This window comes from Protopterus annectens, chromosome 7.part0 (assembly GCF_019279795.1).
Source record: "Protopterus annectens isolate FY-2018-M chromosome 7.part0, PAN1.0, whole genome shotgun sequence".
NCBI classification, from domain to species: domain Eukaryota; kingdom Metazoa; phylum Chordata; order Ceratodontiformes; family Protopteridae; genus Protopterus; species Protopterus annectens.
Genome location: NC_056739.1, coordinates 35,470,517 through 35,486,702, shown reverse-complemented (window position 1 = coordinate 35,486,702; position 16,186 = coordinate 35,470,517). Strand labels below are relative to the sequence as shown.

The following is a 16,186-nucleotide window of genomic DNA, read 5'->3' as shown; positions in this document are numbered from 1 at the left end:
GGTTGCAGAAGTGTAAACCTTCTTACCTCATCTATCCAGCGCCCTGGAATCTCTATCAGAAGGGGTAGGATTTTTAGCAGTAGAGACCTTAATGCCCTTGGGACCCTGAGAAATGGTTTCAGAATCAGCAATAGGATTTTTGAAAAGGAATTTGTGGGAGTCAGGAACCCTGTAGTATCTGTCTGGCTTACTAGGAGCCGGAGGCAAAGAATCAGGAGTCATACTAGATTCTGAAAAAACATCATCAACAATGTCTAGAACAGGAGGTATAGCCAAAGGCCTATGCTGAGGAAGAACAACAAAATCCCTAAGTCTCTTTTTAGATTCAGAGAAATCCTGACTTTCCCAGTAGAAATGTTCTCGTAAGGTATGTAAAGTTTCCCCAAAAGAAAAATTCTCATGGGGAGAAGCAGAATGAATGGAGTCTTCTGCATCAGAGTCCTCATAAGTAGGAACAGACAAACCCTGTTCATTAGAAGAGTCAGAAGAAACAGAACCCTGTTCAGAAGATTCATAATCAATGTCTTGCCTAGGCCTCTTAGAAGGAGGGGTTGACTACCCCTGATCAGAGTAATTAAATCTTCAGCCATTTTTATCATTTGTTTTTTAGGCATAGGGGCCTGCACATGTGGCCCAGGCATCGTTTTTTTAGATTTTGGCCTTAGTTTTGAAGATGGCGTCGGTCTAATATACAAATCTGTAGGCCTGAAAACACCCTCAGAAGCCGGTGCCTGCACAGCGGCTCCAGACCCATCTAAGGTAGAGACATCCGCGGGTTCCATAACTGAAGCATCTCGCGGCATACCGGACTCCGAATGGGTCTCAGTAGAGGCCTGAGAATCAGAAGTAGCGGGTATCAGGGGCTGTGAAAGCGCCTCACTGAGTACCGGCGAACTGGCGACTGGCTTAGGAGAACCGTCGGCGGCGGTTTTGGACCTCGACAGTCTGTATCTGTCTTTTTCTTTGCGTTTTTTAGGTATTCCAGTAGTCGAGTTGCTAACAGACGTCATTTCTGGATAATTAAATTTAGAGCCAAAATATTTAGAAGCAAAAATATACTGCCGTTTAATAGTGCGTTGATTAAATTTAGCACAAAACCGACAGCAAGGTACGTTGTGGTCAGGGCCAAGGCAAGGAATACAGTACAAATGAAAATCCTTATGAGGTATTTGCTTCCCACAAGTAATGCAATTATTAACTTTTACTGACATCGGTAAGGAGCAAGAAAAGTTTCAACGGGTACTTAGCTTTTAGTTGAAGACTTCGGTTCTGAAACTCGAAAACGAAAATTTCAGGAGTTGGCTGACCGGCACTTGCGAACTGCTTCGGGCACTGCGTGGCAAGAAAGACTGATGTAATGGCGTTGGCTGCATGTTTTATACCCCTGACGACCTGCCGTCGTGGAAGAAGGGACAGCAACTTACGCAGGACCCAAGACTTCGTTAATCAGGCCGAATGAGGGCAACCTACCAGCAGATTACCCAAATGTAATTACTGCAACAGTGAAACATGAAGAACATTGAAAGTATTTAGCTACAAAACAGCCCGACGATGAATAGTTTGGACGTTGAACAAGGCACAAAACTGGCAGTGAGGGACGTCGTGGTCTGGGCTTAAGGAGATGACGCAGTAAGAATGAAAATCTCTATGAGGTATTTGCTTTCCACAGGCAAGACAACTGTTAATTTTTTTCTGACATCAGTTAGAGCAAGAAAAAAGGATCCCCAACGGAGTACTTACCTTTTTTTTTTTTTTTTTTTGAAGACTTCGGGTCGGAAACTTGAAAACAAAAATTTCAGGAGTCGGTCGACGGCACTTGCGAACTGCTTCTGCTTCGGGCACCGCACGGCAAGAAAGACTGATGTAATGGAGTTGGCTGCATGTTTTATACCCCTGAAGACCTGACGTCTTGGAAGAAGCGACAGCATCCAATGCAGAAATCGGAAGACTCTGGTATTCAGGCTGGCTGAGGGCTACCTGCAGGCAGATAACCCAAATGTGATGACTGCAACAGTGAAACATGAAGAACATCAAAAGGACACTCGATACAGTTAACTGAAGATATTAAAACAAATATCTTATTATCAATAAAATCTTCAATCAATACTGTAAAGTTTTTAATTGGAAATGCTTGCACAGAGCATTCTTAACCCCAGACAGAATCAGTAAAATTAGTTCTTCCATAAAAGGAATATGTTGGAGATGTGAGCAAGTACACGATGCAGATTGGAACCACATTTTCTTTGATTGCATTAAAATTAAGCCACTTTGCAATCATATTAATAACTTGCTACAAGCTTTATTTAATGAATCATTTTATTTAACTAAAGCTCTTGTATTATTAAATGTGAACGAAGGTCCTCATATGAAAAGGTCAAACATGTATCTAGTATGGACTATACTTGCAGTTTCACGGAAGTGTATAACAAGAGGATGGAATACAAATACAATACCAACTTTGGAAGACTTCTGCAGCCTACTGAAGACCACAGCATTATAGGAAATTAAAACTAAAGAACTAAGAATGTATCCAAAGCCATTTATCAACAACCTTTGGGGAAAAGTCTCATCATTGATTGACACTATACAATAATTGATCAGACACTCTGATAATAGATTGGACATACTTATAACGTAACTGTATACATTAAGATCTGTTATTGTGTCAGGCTAATGTAAATAGTGTACATAGTTATTTAAGATGTTATGTAAAAATACTATGCAATTCATTCAAATGTATTTGAAAAACAAAACAAAAAAAATGTTGAGAAAAAAAAAAAAAACAGGGGCAGCATACAGGGGAGCTTAGTGTTTCAAAGGCAGAGTCTTAACAGTCTAAGCAATGAGGCAAGGCTATCAATGTAAGGGAAAAGGGTGTAATGTTGGTATGCTCCAAAAGGAAAATTGTCCACAAGACCTAGAAATTCAGCACCTATTCACGGATTTAGTGGAGATGTTGATTTATGAAATGTGTTCAAATTACAGTAAGTCAAATAAAATAAAATAAAATAAAATAAAATAAAAAAATGAGTTAGGCTGAAAAACTATTAATTATCTGACCTAGTAAGCGGGACTCTATACTCCTCTGGTACTTTGGATATTACAGAGGGGTACGCAGTTTGTGGAAATTTGGATACAGCTGGATCTGTAAAAAGTCAAGAAGTTCTCCTGAGTGCATATCTGTGGAAAGACAGCACCTCCTTCAGTAACAGCGTCTGCAAACGAGGACTTCGATTTGGACGTAACTGTCCTGCAACGTTGTGAGGGAAGAGCAAGCAGCTGGTCATCCGAAGATACGTGCCTAAAGAAGGCTGCTGAGGTTGCTACAGCACTAAAGGAATCATCTTCATCAACTCCTCCTCCCCATTTTCTACATGATGTTAGGGTGCTGTAGCAGCTGTTGCCACATCGGTCAGTTCAATGCCACTTTCCTATATTCTTCAAAAGTCATGCCAGACTGTTGCAGGTTTTCTCTCTCACAATACATGGGATGTTTTTGTTTTGTTTTGCCTTTTAGCTGTCTCTCCAAATCATCTTCTCTTCTGTATTTGTGCCCAAATCCCCATAATCAGTTCTCCTTTACTTCTTCTGCAGTTGGAGCTACTTAGGCTTCTGCTCGGATGTCCTCATTTCAGCTGTCCCACACTGTGCTCCACCTTTACTGCCCAGGTTTCTGGACACACCACTGTCTGATGTCCTCATTTCATCTGTCCCACACTGTGCTCTACCTTTACTGCCCAGGTTTCTGGTCACACCACTGTCTGATGTCCTCATTTCAGCTGTCCCACGCTGTGCTCTACCTTTACTGCCCAGGTTTCTGGTCACACCACTGTCTGATGTCCTCATTTCATCTGTCCCACACTGTGCTCTACCTTTACTGCCCAGGTTTCTGGTCACACCACTGTCTGATGTCCTCATTTCATCTGTCCCCCAGTGTGTTCTACCTTTACTTCCCAGGTTTCTGGTCACACCGCTGTCGGATGTCTTCATTTCATCTGTCCCACACTGTGCTCTACCTTTACTGCCCAGGTTTCTGGTCACACCACTGTCTGATGTCCTCATTTCAGCTGTCCCACGCTGTGCTCTACCTTTACTGCCCAGGTTTCTGGTCACACCACTGTCTGATGTCCTCTTTTCATCTGTCCCACCATGTGCTCTACCTTTACTGCCCAGGTTTCTGGTCACACCACTGTCTGATGTCCTCATTTCATCTGTCCCACCGTGTGCTCTACCTTTACTGCCCAGGTTTCTGGTCACACCACTGTCTGATGTCCTCATTTCATTTGTCCCACACTGTGCTCTACCTTTACTGCCCAGGTTTCTGGTCAGACCACTGTCTGATGTCCTCATTTCATCTGTCCCCCCTTGTGTTCTACCTTTACTGCCCAAGTTTCTGGTCACACTGCTGCCGGATGTCTTCATTTCATCTGTCCCACAGTGTGCTCTACCTTTACTGCCCAGGTTTCTGGTCACCCACAGTGTGCTCTACCTTTACTGCCCAGGTTTCTGGTCACCCACAGTGTGCTCTACCTTTACTGACCAGGTTTCTGGTCACACCACTGTTTTGTACACCTTACTTCATTCTTCTGTCACCCACTACCCCTGACACTCTGTGCCAGTTGGCTGCAGCCCCTGTGATCCTAACTTTGATTCTCCTTCTTCAGACTTTCCTTCTCCTCAACCACCCTTCCAAAGCACTTAAAGTTATGAACCTGCTCCATATCAGCTTTTAGCTTCTTCTGAGTTAGCTCGTATGGTGCCACGACAACTGCCTTGTCTGCACTCAGTTTTGTCCCTGAGCCTTCAGTTTTGCATTCCATTCCACTATCATTTGTTGAAGTTCGTGTTCTGAGTCTGCCTGCAATATCACATTGCCTGCATAAAGCAGCTTTCTTACTTTATCCTCTCTGACCTGTCTGTTGATGTAGTCCATCACCAGTATGAACAACAGTGGGCTCAGAGTTGAACCAGGACTTGAATGTACACTCACTCTCATAGGGAACCCCTCTGCGAAGCAGAACACTATTTGTACTTGTGTCACTGGGTCCTTTTACATAGCCTGCAGTATTTCTATCAATGTTGCCAGGACTTTGAATCTGAATCAGCTTTCTTGGGACCTTGTCCTATGCTTTCCCCACGTCTAGGAGCCCATCATCTGCAGCAGCTTCTCATCAGTCTCACTGCAAACATCAGGACGGCTATGCTGCATCCAGATTTGAGTCTAAACTGCTCGCTTTCAATCTAGCTTTCTACAATTCTATGTACTCGCTTATAAATCATACCCTGTCCAGTACTCTCATGCAGTGTGATGATACCTCTGTACTGCCTACAATTTTGTTCTGGAATGTTCCTTAAGTATTGTATGAAGAAGCCTCCTATATTTATATGGCAAAACTAAATTCAGGTAGACAGTCAATGAGAAAGTGTAATCTTGGAGACTTTTTGTTCTACCTTTGTTGTAGCCAGTGGTTCAAAAAGCTGGTTGTATTTGGTTACAGACTTAGTTCTATCAGTATAAAAGCTAAACTATTGGTACACGTTCATGCAAAAGAACACATAGCTTCAATGATTAGAATATTTAGGAAAGATGATTTGGTAATACCCTAAAATGTCCACAGGTGTGTGGGCAATGCTGATGCTAGTTTGTCTGCCTGTCTGTGACATATGAAGGACTGGCCTTCCATTCAGGACCGATTAGATGACTCATGCCTGTTGGGTTTTGTCTGCCTGTCTGTGACATATGAAGGACTGGCCTTCCATTCAGGACCGATTAGATGACTCATGCCTGTTGGGTTTTGTCTGCCTGTCTTTGACATATGAAGGACTGGCCTTCCATTCAGGACCGATTAGATGACTCATGCCTGTTTGGTTAAGTACCTGCTCTCACATGACCAAGGACAAGTTAAATCAGATATTGGAAAATGAATGATTGACACATGAAGTTACAGCAGAGAAAAACAATTTGACCAAAAACAAACATTTTCTACAATTCCAGCTCAGAACTGTCCATTCAGACAGAACAACACATTTAATTCTGGTAGGAAGGAAGAAATCCTTAACACCTTCAGTACAAAACTGCAGAATTTAGATGGGATGAAACATATAACTGTGGCAGTATACTTTAACTCATTTGGGGATTCTGAATACAATAGTGGCACACAAATGAGAAGGCAATGCAAGAGAAAAGTACATTCTGAAACATGGATAAGCAATGTGACACAGGAATTTCACAACCGCATTAAAGCAAAAGTGCTGTGAATGACACACTCATTAGTTAGTTTTTGCTGTTTATAACCTGGGAAAAAATAAAATAAGAGAACTCACCTTTAGACGCCTTCGGCACATTTGTCATTGCAGCAGGTCTGCAGACTCCTTTCCCTCTGGCGACAGGCTTGGCTTGAGCCTGCAGTGGATTAATGTTTCCAGAAATCGACCTGCTTATTCCTGTTACTGGTCTTGGAATCGAAGAGGCGACAGGTAACCTGCTGATGGGCTTTGGTATTCCAGTTGTTCTCACTCTGTCTGCATTACTGCGAGGGCTAACCATTTTTTTGGCATTTACAGTAGTAACAGGTTTGCCTAATTAAAAAGGACCACAAATTACAAGCACAAACATAACACATTCAAGATATAGGAAATATATATGTATAAAAAACTGTGGATAATACACACACACATAAAATAAAAAGTTTATTTTAATATAGGTAATAAGCGCTTTCACATGGACCCACCATGCTTCATCAGACTATACAAACTTCTACAGAACCACACCTTATATATAGTCGCCATCCAGTTAATAAGCCTAATATCACCATGGTAACTAATAACATAACTGACAATCTTAAAACTGCATTCAAAAAACAACAATTAAATAAAATAAAAAGTTAAGTTTCTAAAATGAAACTGAATACATAGCATCACATATGGTAAAAATAAAAATCACCATAATTCTAAAGTATTATATAGACATAAAAATTCACTGAAATGCAACAAAGCTCTAAACGTCGCTCGACTACTCATATTAATTAAAAATAGAGGAGATATTCCTACTTAGCTTCACAGCTTCGTACTATACTGATGAAAACTGTTGTCCAAATCAAATTGTATTCGCATTAAAGTTGTTCAAAATTACCTGGTGCAACGCTAGAATGACTTCTAGACTCAAAACTTCAGACATAACATTAGAGATTCAGATTAACATTAAAAAATAATTTTTCAAATTGCTCACTAATAGCGACTTGTATATCAAATTTAATAGCGGTTATACTCAAAAAAAAAAAAGCAAAAAATGCCTTGAAGCAATATGACATTAGGCTTGTTAGCTGGATTGTGACTATATATAAGGTGTGGTTCTGTAGAAGTTTGTATAGTCTGATGAAGCATGGTGGGTCCATGTGAAAGCACTTACTACCTATATTAAAAAAAAACATCTTTAATTTTATAAGTGCTGAGTGTGTTGTCCACAATTTTTATACATATACATTTTCATTGCTTTTACTTTATTCTCAGCAGTTTAATTTTTATTATTTTGTGCAATGAAGACATGCTGGCATTGTTACTGGTGCTACAAGATTTATCCATTCTGGAAAGCTTAAGATGCTAATATAAAATGTAATCAGTTATTAGCCAAACAGCGAATATTGTACACAAAATATAATACATTTTTTCCTTCGCATAGCAGACTGTAGAAGCTGCATACTTTGCCTATTTTACCATCATATTTCAAAACTTATTTATGCAAACATACAAATGAGAAGTGAAGAATAATCTTTAAATGCAAATAGGGCTACAATCCCTAGAAGTGCAAACAATACTGAAGACAAACTACCTGGGTTAAGCAGCAGTAAAACTACAGTTTTAACACACTGTGAAGTAAGTGAAAAGCCTTGATCTTTAGGCTCACTATCAGATTCAGGGTAGCCAAAGGAAGTACAGCTGTGTGAGTTAACTTACCATAACAGCAGATGTCTGAATAGATCACTATTACAGTAGCCTTAGTTGTATAGGTTAGATCCTACCAAGGGTACGATAACTGGACAGCTTCTAAAGCTTTAAAATACCTGCTATGTGTCCTAACCACCGAACAGGTCAAGGAAAGCGGTATAAAGTCCATGGTTAGGGCTGCACCCTTCAAAGCATTCTCGCCTCAGAGAAAGTCAAGCTAGAACCCTGCCAGCTAAATATATGCTAGCAGAAAAAAATAATGTCCAGACCCTGGCACAAAAGATAGTAAAATAAGTGGGATGGCAGGTGGGCGATCTATTCGAACATCTGCCGTTACGGTGAGGTAACGTACACAACTGTCCTATTTTAAATAAGTGGGATGGCAGGTGGGCGATCTATTCGAACATCTGCCGTTACGGTGAGGTAACGTACACAACTGTCCTATTTTAAATAAGTGGGATGCCACGTGGGCGATCTATTCGAACATCTGCCGTTACGGTGAGGTAACGTACACAACTGTCCTATTTTAAATAAGTGGGATGCCACGTGGGCGATCTATTCGAACATCTGCCGTTACGGTGAGGTAACGTACACAACTGTCCTATTTTAAATAAGTGGGATGCCACGTGGGCGATCTATTCGAACATCTGCCGTTACGGTGAGGTAACGTACACAACTGTCCTATTTTAAATAAGTGGGATGGCAGGTGGGCGATCTATTCGAACATCTGCCGTTACGGTGAGGTAACGTACACAACTGTCCTATTTTAAATAAGTGGGATGCCACGTGGGCGATCTATTCGAACATCTGCCGTTACGGTGAGGTAACGCATACAACTGTCCTATTTTAAATAAGTGGGATGGCAGGTGGGCGATCTATTGAACATCTGCCGTTACGGTGAGGTAACGTACACAACTGTCCTATTTTAAATAAGTGGGATGGCAGGTGGGCGATCTATTCGAACATCTGCCGTTACGGTGAGGTAACGTACACAACTGTCCTATTTTAAATAAGTGGGATGGCAGGTGGGCGATCTATTCGAACATCTGCCGTTACGGTGAGGTAACGTACACAACTGTCCTATTTTAAATAAGTGGGATGGCAGGTGGGCGATCTATTCAACATCTGCCGTTACGGTGAGGTAACGTACACAACTGTCCTATTTTAAATAAGTGGGATGGCAGGTGGGCGATCTATTGAACATCTGCCGTTACGGTGAGGTAACGTACACAACTGTCCTATTTTAAATAAGTGGGATGCCACGTGGGCGATCTATTCAACATCTGCCGTTACGGTGAGGTAACGTACACAACTGTCCTATTTTAAATAAGTGGGATGGCAGGTGGGCGATCTATTCGAACATCTGCCGTTACGGTGAGGTAACGTACACAACTGTCCTATTTTAAATAAGTGGGATGCCATGTGGGCGATCTATTCGAACATCTGCCGTTACGGTGAGGTAACGTACACAACTGTCCTATTTTAAATAAGTGGGATGCCACGTGGGCGATCTATTCGAACATCTGCCGTTACGGTGAGGTAACGTACACAACTGTCCTATTTTAAATAAGTGGGATGGCAGGTGGGTGATCTATTCGAACATCTGCCGTTACGGTGAGGTAACGTACACAACTGTCCTATTTTAAATAAGTGGGATGCCACGTGGGCGATCTATTCGAACATCTGCCGTTACGGTGAGGTAACGTACACAACTGTCCTATTTTAAATAAGTGGGATGGCAGGTGGGCGATCTATTCGAACATCTGCCGTTACGGTGAGGTAACGTACACAACTGTCCTATTTTAAATAAGTGGGATGCCACGTGGGCGATCTATTCGAACATCTGCCATTACGGTGAGGTAACGTACACAACTGTCCTATTTTCATCATCAGATCAGTCCTGCGGTAGCTTAAGCTACAAGGGTAGAACACCAAAGGTCGAGAGAAGGATCACTGTCCAGAAATTCCTGCAGAATAGAGGACCTAGTTGCTGCCTCTAGTATATTTCTAGAGTCCAGCACCTTCCCAACTTCCCAATAGCCCCACTGCTTGCCTAGATTGATCAAAATAAACCTGACATACTAGTCCTTACCGAAACACGGCTACACCCCAATGTAAAAGACTCAGAAATAATACCTCCAAGCTTTGCAATAAGCAGAAATGATAGAGCTAAAAGGGGGGGATAGCACTTCTATATCCCTCTACAATCAACATCACACCCTACACCAGTAACATACCCATCTTTTCCAATGCTGAGGTACTAATCTCATTTTTGAACCTCAATATATCAAAAAGAATTTGCACGATAGTAAAATATATCCCACCAGGTAACAATATACCAGTGTTGGAAAATATTTTATCCTGGACATTCCAAACAATAAACCTCAAAAAAAATAATCTTAGGAAATGTAACTATAGATTGGCAAACCATAGCTTCTGTATGTTTTTTTCTCAGCTTATCAATATTCCAACAAGATATAGCAAAGATCTTACCCTGCCAATCCACCCTAGACTGGATCCTAGCAGCCCACCCTGCCAATTAACTCTCTTACGGTACATTGCCTATTTAGCTCCCTTAGCGATCATCTACCAGCTTATTCCCTTAGAACAAACTCCCATCAACTAAGAGTACACATTATAAAATCAGTTAGGAACTCAACTAATTTTTGTCAGCATAAATTCAACAATCTCCTACAGGAAATAGACTGGACACCCCTTAAACAACTACCCCTTAATGATGCTGTACTATATAACACCACCTTCCTTCACATACTTAATACTCCCATTTGTATGAAAAGAATCAAAAAGAACTCGGCATCATGGCTCTCTAAGGAATGTAAACACCCGACGAAGCAAAGGGACCGAGCCTGGTCAACCTGGGAACAAAACAAAAATGAACAAAATCATGTTAATTTCAAAACACCACGTAACAAAACACTCCGTAACAAAACACTCCTATGTAAGAAAACACTCCTATGTAACAAAACACTCCTATGTAACAAAGTGACAAAACACCACGTAACAAAACACCACGTAACAAAACACTATGTAACAAAGCACTAAGTAACAAAACACCACGTAACAAAACACCACGTAACAAAACACTACGTAACAAAGTGACAAAACTAATCAACAGAGATAAGAAGTCAGATTATTCCCAGCTTCAACTCCAGCATAAAATCAACCCCAGTAAATTTTATTTATTTATTTTTTTAACATTTGTTGACCAGGAATGTCCGACTAGGTTCCACAGAGCCTGTTTTCAGCAGAGGCCCGGGGAGAAACGCTCCAGATGCATGTCTTTGGAATGTGGGAGGAAACCGGAGTACCCGGAGGAAACCCACGTGAACACAGGGAGAACATGCAAACTCCACACAGAAGGCACCCCAGCTGAGAATCGAACCGGAAAACCTCTTGCTGTGAGGCGACAACGTTAACCGCTGCACCACTGTGCCGCCCAAAGTTTGGCACTCCATATCTTCAGTACTTAACACTGGAAGAAATGGAGAGCACACCCTATTACCAGATACCCCTCGATCACAAATAGCCGAAAACGTTAACAAGCACTTCATAAAATCAATTTCTGACCTATTAACTAATGCCCCTAATGCTGGACTCCCCCACCCCTCAACCTATTTAGACACCAACCCCAGACCAAAAACTACTTCTAACCCTGTCATTTTTAACCCCCCTACTCAACAAAACATCATACAAACCCCATTCTCACTTCAGACCATACCCACTGGCACCATTAAGAAACTGCTACAAAAACTAAAACTCTGCTCTACCTCAGCTGCCAATCTTCCACCACAATACCTCAAACTGGCTGCTAAGTCAGTCGCCTACCCAATCGGTATCCTTATAAATAGGTCTTTGAATCAGAAGTACCTACCATATGGAAACAATCTCACATTACCCCCATCCACAAAGGAGGCAATGCTTTTGATACATCCAATTTCCATCCTATATCCATCTAATTACCCATATCCAAAATTTTCGAGAGTGGTATCCATCAGCAGGTAATGCATTATCTATTGCAAAACAAGAAGTTATGTACTCACCATAACGTTCGATGTATGTAGTCCATCTCACCTCACATTCTTACTGTTGGGTTCGGAGCCGAATATCGGCTCCGACTTGGCCTATTTACTAGCTCAAAAAGTCTCTGATTGGCTGGGCTAAGAGGGTATCCCATAGTACACTGCTTTGCATCCCCAGATCTAGTTTGCTGCAACCAACTCAGTTACTACATACATAACAACACATCCATATGAACAAAATGTCCAAACAAATTAATCAAAGGGACTCTGCGTGATCAAATTTTTCCTCCAAATCCTCCAGGCAGGGGGAAAGGTGGGAGGGTAAGTAAGAATGTGAGGCGAGATGGACTACATACATCGAACGTTACGGTGAGTACATAACTTCTTGATGTTATGTAGTCCTATCTCGCCTACATTCTTACCCATGGGACAGTGTCCCTAGCACCTACATCCTGGGTGGCTCATAGGAAAATACTCCTGAAAACTGTGGAACCAAAGGAAGATCTGCCCCTGGAAACCACGTCCAATTTGTAGTGAGAAACAAAAGTGTGAGGAGAAGCCCAAGTGGCCGCAGCACATACATCATCCATCGACAATCTAGCTTGATAGGCTGTGGATGTGGAGACAACGCTTGTGGAGTGGGCTTTAGGTGGAAAGGGCAAAATTTTACCTGCTGTGTGATAAATGAAGGAAATACAGCTAGCTATCCATCTAGAAAGTGTAACCTTAGATTCTGGAGAACCAAGCCGGTTTTCGGAAAAGGAGACAGAGTTGGTCAGATTTCCGAATATCTTTAGTCTGATGGAGATAGAAGCGTAACTGTCTATGGACATCTAATTGGTGAAATCTGAATTCCGCCTTCTGGGAAAAATTGGGAAAGAAAACTGGCAGCTCAATAGACTGATTTAAATTAGACAGGGAAACCACTTTGGGAAGAAATGACGGGTTTGATCTAAGGTAGAGACTATCTTTATGGAAGATCAAATATGGGGGTTTGATGAAAAGGGCCTGGATTTCGGAGACCCACTTCTCTGAAGTGATAGCTATTAAAAAGGCTGTTTTCCATGTTAGAAACTTCAACTCGCAGGTAGCCGCAGGCTCGAAAGGTGGAAGAGTGAGGGTTTGAAGAACAAAATTGAGGTCCCAGGGCATAACAGGTTGTGACACTGGGGGACGAAGCAACAGGGTACCTTTAAGGAATGCTTTACATAGTCTATGTGCCATAAGGCTAGGCTCATTGGCCACGTGGAAGTTCAATATAGCCGCCAGCTGAACTTTGATGGTGGCTGAAGCGGACCCCTGATAGAACAATATAGACAAAAATTCCAAAACAGAATCAATGGGAGCCGTGTAGGGATCAATGCCTCTGGAATGAGCCCAAATAGAGAATCTTTTCCATTTGCTAAAGTAGATTTTTCTAGTCGATGGTTTATGAGAGGACGACAAAATATGGACTACCCCTGGCGAAAAATGATGGCATCTGACTAAGGATGGAAGTGGAGTAGCCAGGCCGTCAGCCGGAGTGTCTTCAGGGAGGAGTGGAACTGTCCCGACATGTGTGTCAGTAAGTCAGGAAGGGGTTCCAGAATCCAAGGAGTGTCCAGCAGTTAGGGTTGAAGGAAGGGGAACCATACTTGACAAGGCCAGTGTGGGGCAATCAGAATCATCCTGCTTCCCAAGGATTGTGCTTTCTCAATCACCTTTGAGAGAAGGGGAAACGGAGGGAAAGCATAAAGCAGACCGGAGGGCCAATTGTGAGCCAGAGCGTCCCTGGGTGATTCCCCCGTGGGGGGATCAGCGAGAAGTAGTTGCTGCATTTCGCATTGAGAGGGCTGGCAAAGTGGTCACAGCAAGGTTGATCCCATATGCTGAAGATTCGCTCTGCCACCAGGCGATTCAGCGACCACTCGTAGGGCATAAGGATCGCCCTGCTTAGCTTGTCCGCCATCACATTGGTCTTCCCCGGAATGTGCGTTGCCAATAGAAACCGTTGGGAAGCTGCAGCCCAATGCCACACTCGCATGGCCTCCCTACATAGTGGATAAGATCGGGTTCCTCCTTGCTTGTTGAGATACCACACTACTGACATGTTGTCTGAGTGTATTGCAATAGTCCCTAGAGGGAGGACATCCTGAAGTGCCTGCAACGCTAGGAGCACTGCCCTCATCTCCAGGACATTTATGTGCAAGTCTATCTCGTGCTCCTGCCACGTGCCTTGGACCATCCTGCCGAGATAATGCCCCCCCCCCTATCTGGGAGGCGTCCGTGGTCACTGTGGCCACAGGGACGGGTGGAACAAAGGGTTTTCCTACGTTCACGTTGTTGGTGCACAGCCACCAACGGAGGTCCTGCTTGCATTTGTCTGTCATTAGGATTGGATGGGATAATGGAAGTGTTTGGAGAGACCATTGGACAAAGAGAAGCCATTGAAGAATTCTCATGTGTAGCCTCGCCAACGGGACCAACATGATAGTAGCTGCCATAGTTCCTAGGAGTTGAAGAATCAGTCTTGCCTTTGCATGTCTCAGAGGTAACAGCGTGAGAATTTGTTGTTGCAATCCTGTGATTCTTTCTTGTGGTAGGAACGCTCGCATATGAATGGTGTCCAGTTCTGCTCCTATATAGATGACATGCTGTAAGGGCAACAAGGCAGATTTTTCCCAATTTATCGTGATGCCTATTTGGTGACAGAGACTGATGGTAGTGTCCCTGGTCTGAATTAGTAGATGCCTGGTGGGGGCGGTGAGGAGCCAGTTGTCCAGGTACGGAAACACCTGGAATCCGTGACGTCTCAAGTGAGCCGTCACCACTGCCATACACTTGGTGAACACCCTGGGAGGCTGTGGTGAGACCAAAGGGCAGGGCTCTAAACTGGAAATGTCTGGCTCCCAGCCGGAAGCGTAGATGACATCTGGATGCCTTGTCCATTTTGATATGATAGTAAGCATCCTTCGGGTTGATGGAGCACATCCATACTTCCTTTCCCAACAATGGGAGAATAGAATGTAGGGTGACCATACGGAATTTGGACTTGTGTACATAGTGGTTGAGTTGACTGAGATCCACTATGGGTCTCAGGTCCCCTGTTCTTTTCTGCACCAAAAAGAATCTTGAGTAAGTCCCTAATCCGATCTGGTCTGAGGGGACTGGTTGGATGACTCCTTTTTCTAGCAGCTGAGAGATCTCTGAGGCTGCTTGATCCTTTTGACTGGGTGGAATGTCTGGGATTTTCCTGATGGGAGGGGGTACTTAAGAGAATGGAATGGTGTAACCTTCGGAAATTATCCTTAATACCCATGGTCTTGGGTGATGTTTTGCCAGGCTTCCAGATACAAGGAACATCTACCCCCGACTGGCTCCGGATAAGCGCAGTTGGGCACACCCACAGGAATGACAGTATGGGGAACCACGAAGCGTCAAGGTCCCCAGAATTGCGGGGGCCTCCTCTGCCTCTGGGGTGACGTCTCCCTGAATAACTCCCCCCTCCCCTGCCTCGGGAGGGGGTTTCACCTTGTGCGGCAGGAAAAAATCTTTGTGATTTTTTGAACCACATCTTTCCCCCTCACTGAGCCTTGGGATAAGGCCTAGATGGGAGGGAAAAACAGACCCCTACGGCAGATAAGGTCTTTCCTTCTTGCTCGCACCTGGTGAGGGTGTCTTTCACTTTGGTCCCAAACAAGGAGGAACCATCAAAAGGGGCATCAGTGAAGGAAGACTTGAAGGCCTCCACAAAGTGACACAGGCGCAGCCAGGCTTGCCTCCTAAGGGCTACACCTGAGTTGGCCGCCCTACTCGAAATGAGTCGCATAGACGAATTTGTGATGGAGTTGAGGGTAGAAACCTGTACGTTGACTGTCTGAGCCACCGCTTCAGGTATGTTACCCGCAAGAGTATCTCCTAACTCTTTAAGGAGATCTCTCTGGAGCAGAGTGAAATGAGATAAATAATTCAGCGACCTTAAGGTGAAGGTGGCTGAAGACAAGGTACGCTTCCCGTACCGGTCCATAGTCCTAGACTCCTTGTTAGGAGGATGGACCGAAAAGGAAGACTCTGCAACTTCCTTCTGGGTGGCTGCCACCACCACCATGGCATCTACCGGGACTCCCTTTGTCAGAAATTATTTCCCTTGAGGGGCGGAGAGAAAGTTGTTGGGGCGCCGAGGAACAGGCTCCACAAAATCAGGGTTTTCCCACACCCTTCGA

At 43.4% G+C, this 16,186-nt stretch overlaps 1 protein-coding gene across 3 annotated transcripts in view; it reads right to left on the bottom strand.

Moving 5' to 3' along the window:
• Nucleotides 1-16,186, bottom strand: part of PSRC1 (proline and serine rich coiled-coil 1) — a 909,216-nt gene that overhangs the window by 257,492 nt on the left and 635,538 nt on the right. For all 3 annotated transcript variants that reach the window (XM_044076468.1, XM_044076466.1, XM_044076467.1), the window contains one exon: nt 6,325-6,579. In XM_044076468.1, coding sequence (XP_043932403.1) covers nt 6,325-6,579 — 255 coding nt within the window. The remainder of the gene's footprint in view (nt 1-6,324; nt 6,580-16,186) is intronic.